The sequence below is a fragment of the Etheostoma spectabile genome, chromosome 6 (assembly GCF_008692095.1).
Source record: "Etheostoma spectabile isolate EspeVRDwgs_2016 chromosome 6, UIUC_Espe_1.0, whole genome shotgun sequence".
Taxonomy (NCBI): domain Eukaryota; kingdom Metazoa; phylum Chordata; class Actinopteri; order Perciformes; family Percidae; genus Etheostoma; species Etheostoma spectabile.
In genome coordinates, this window is record NC_045738.1 from 30,108,123 (window position 1) to 30,108,466 (window position 344).

Consider the following 344-nt stretch of genomic DNA (forward strand, 5'->3'; position numbering starts at 1 on the left):
CTGTCTGTCTGTCCCTCTGTCTGTCTGTCTGCGCTGAAACCACGCAGAAACTTGTAGTGCACCTTTTTCGTGTTTTCTTTGGGTATGGGTACAGGGCGTGGATGTAACGGCCTCGTTAACGGCCTCGTTAACGGCCTCGGTAACGGCCTCGGTAACGGCCTCGGTAACGGCCTCGGTAACGGCCTCTCTCCTTTCTCCCTCTCTCCCCCCTCCCTCCCTCCTTCCTCCCTCTCTCCTGCAGACTCGTCCTTCCTGGGCGTGTCCTCCTGTGATTCTCCGAGCAGCTCCTCCCCTCCTCTCGCCGCCCCCCCCTTCGCCACCAGTCCCGGGTTGTTGACGTGCGG

At 61.0% G+C, this 344-nt stretch overlaps 1 protein-coding gene across 1 annotated transcript in view; it reads left to right on the forward strand.

The window, feature by feature from the left end:
• Positions 1-344, forward strand: part of rbm46 (RNA binding motif protein 46) — a gene marked incomplete in the record, with an annotated part of 36,134 nt that extends 35,790 nt beyond the window's left edge. The window contains 1 exon segment of the mRNA XM_032518988.1: positions 242-344. Coding sequence (XP_032374879.1) covers positions 242-272 — 31 coding nt within the window.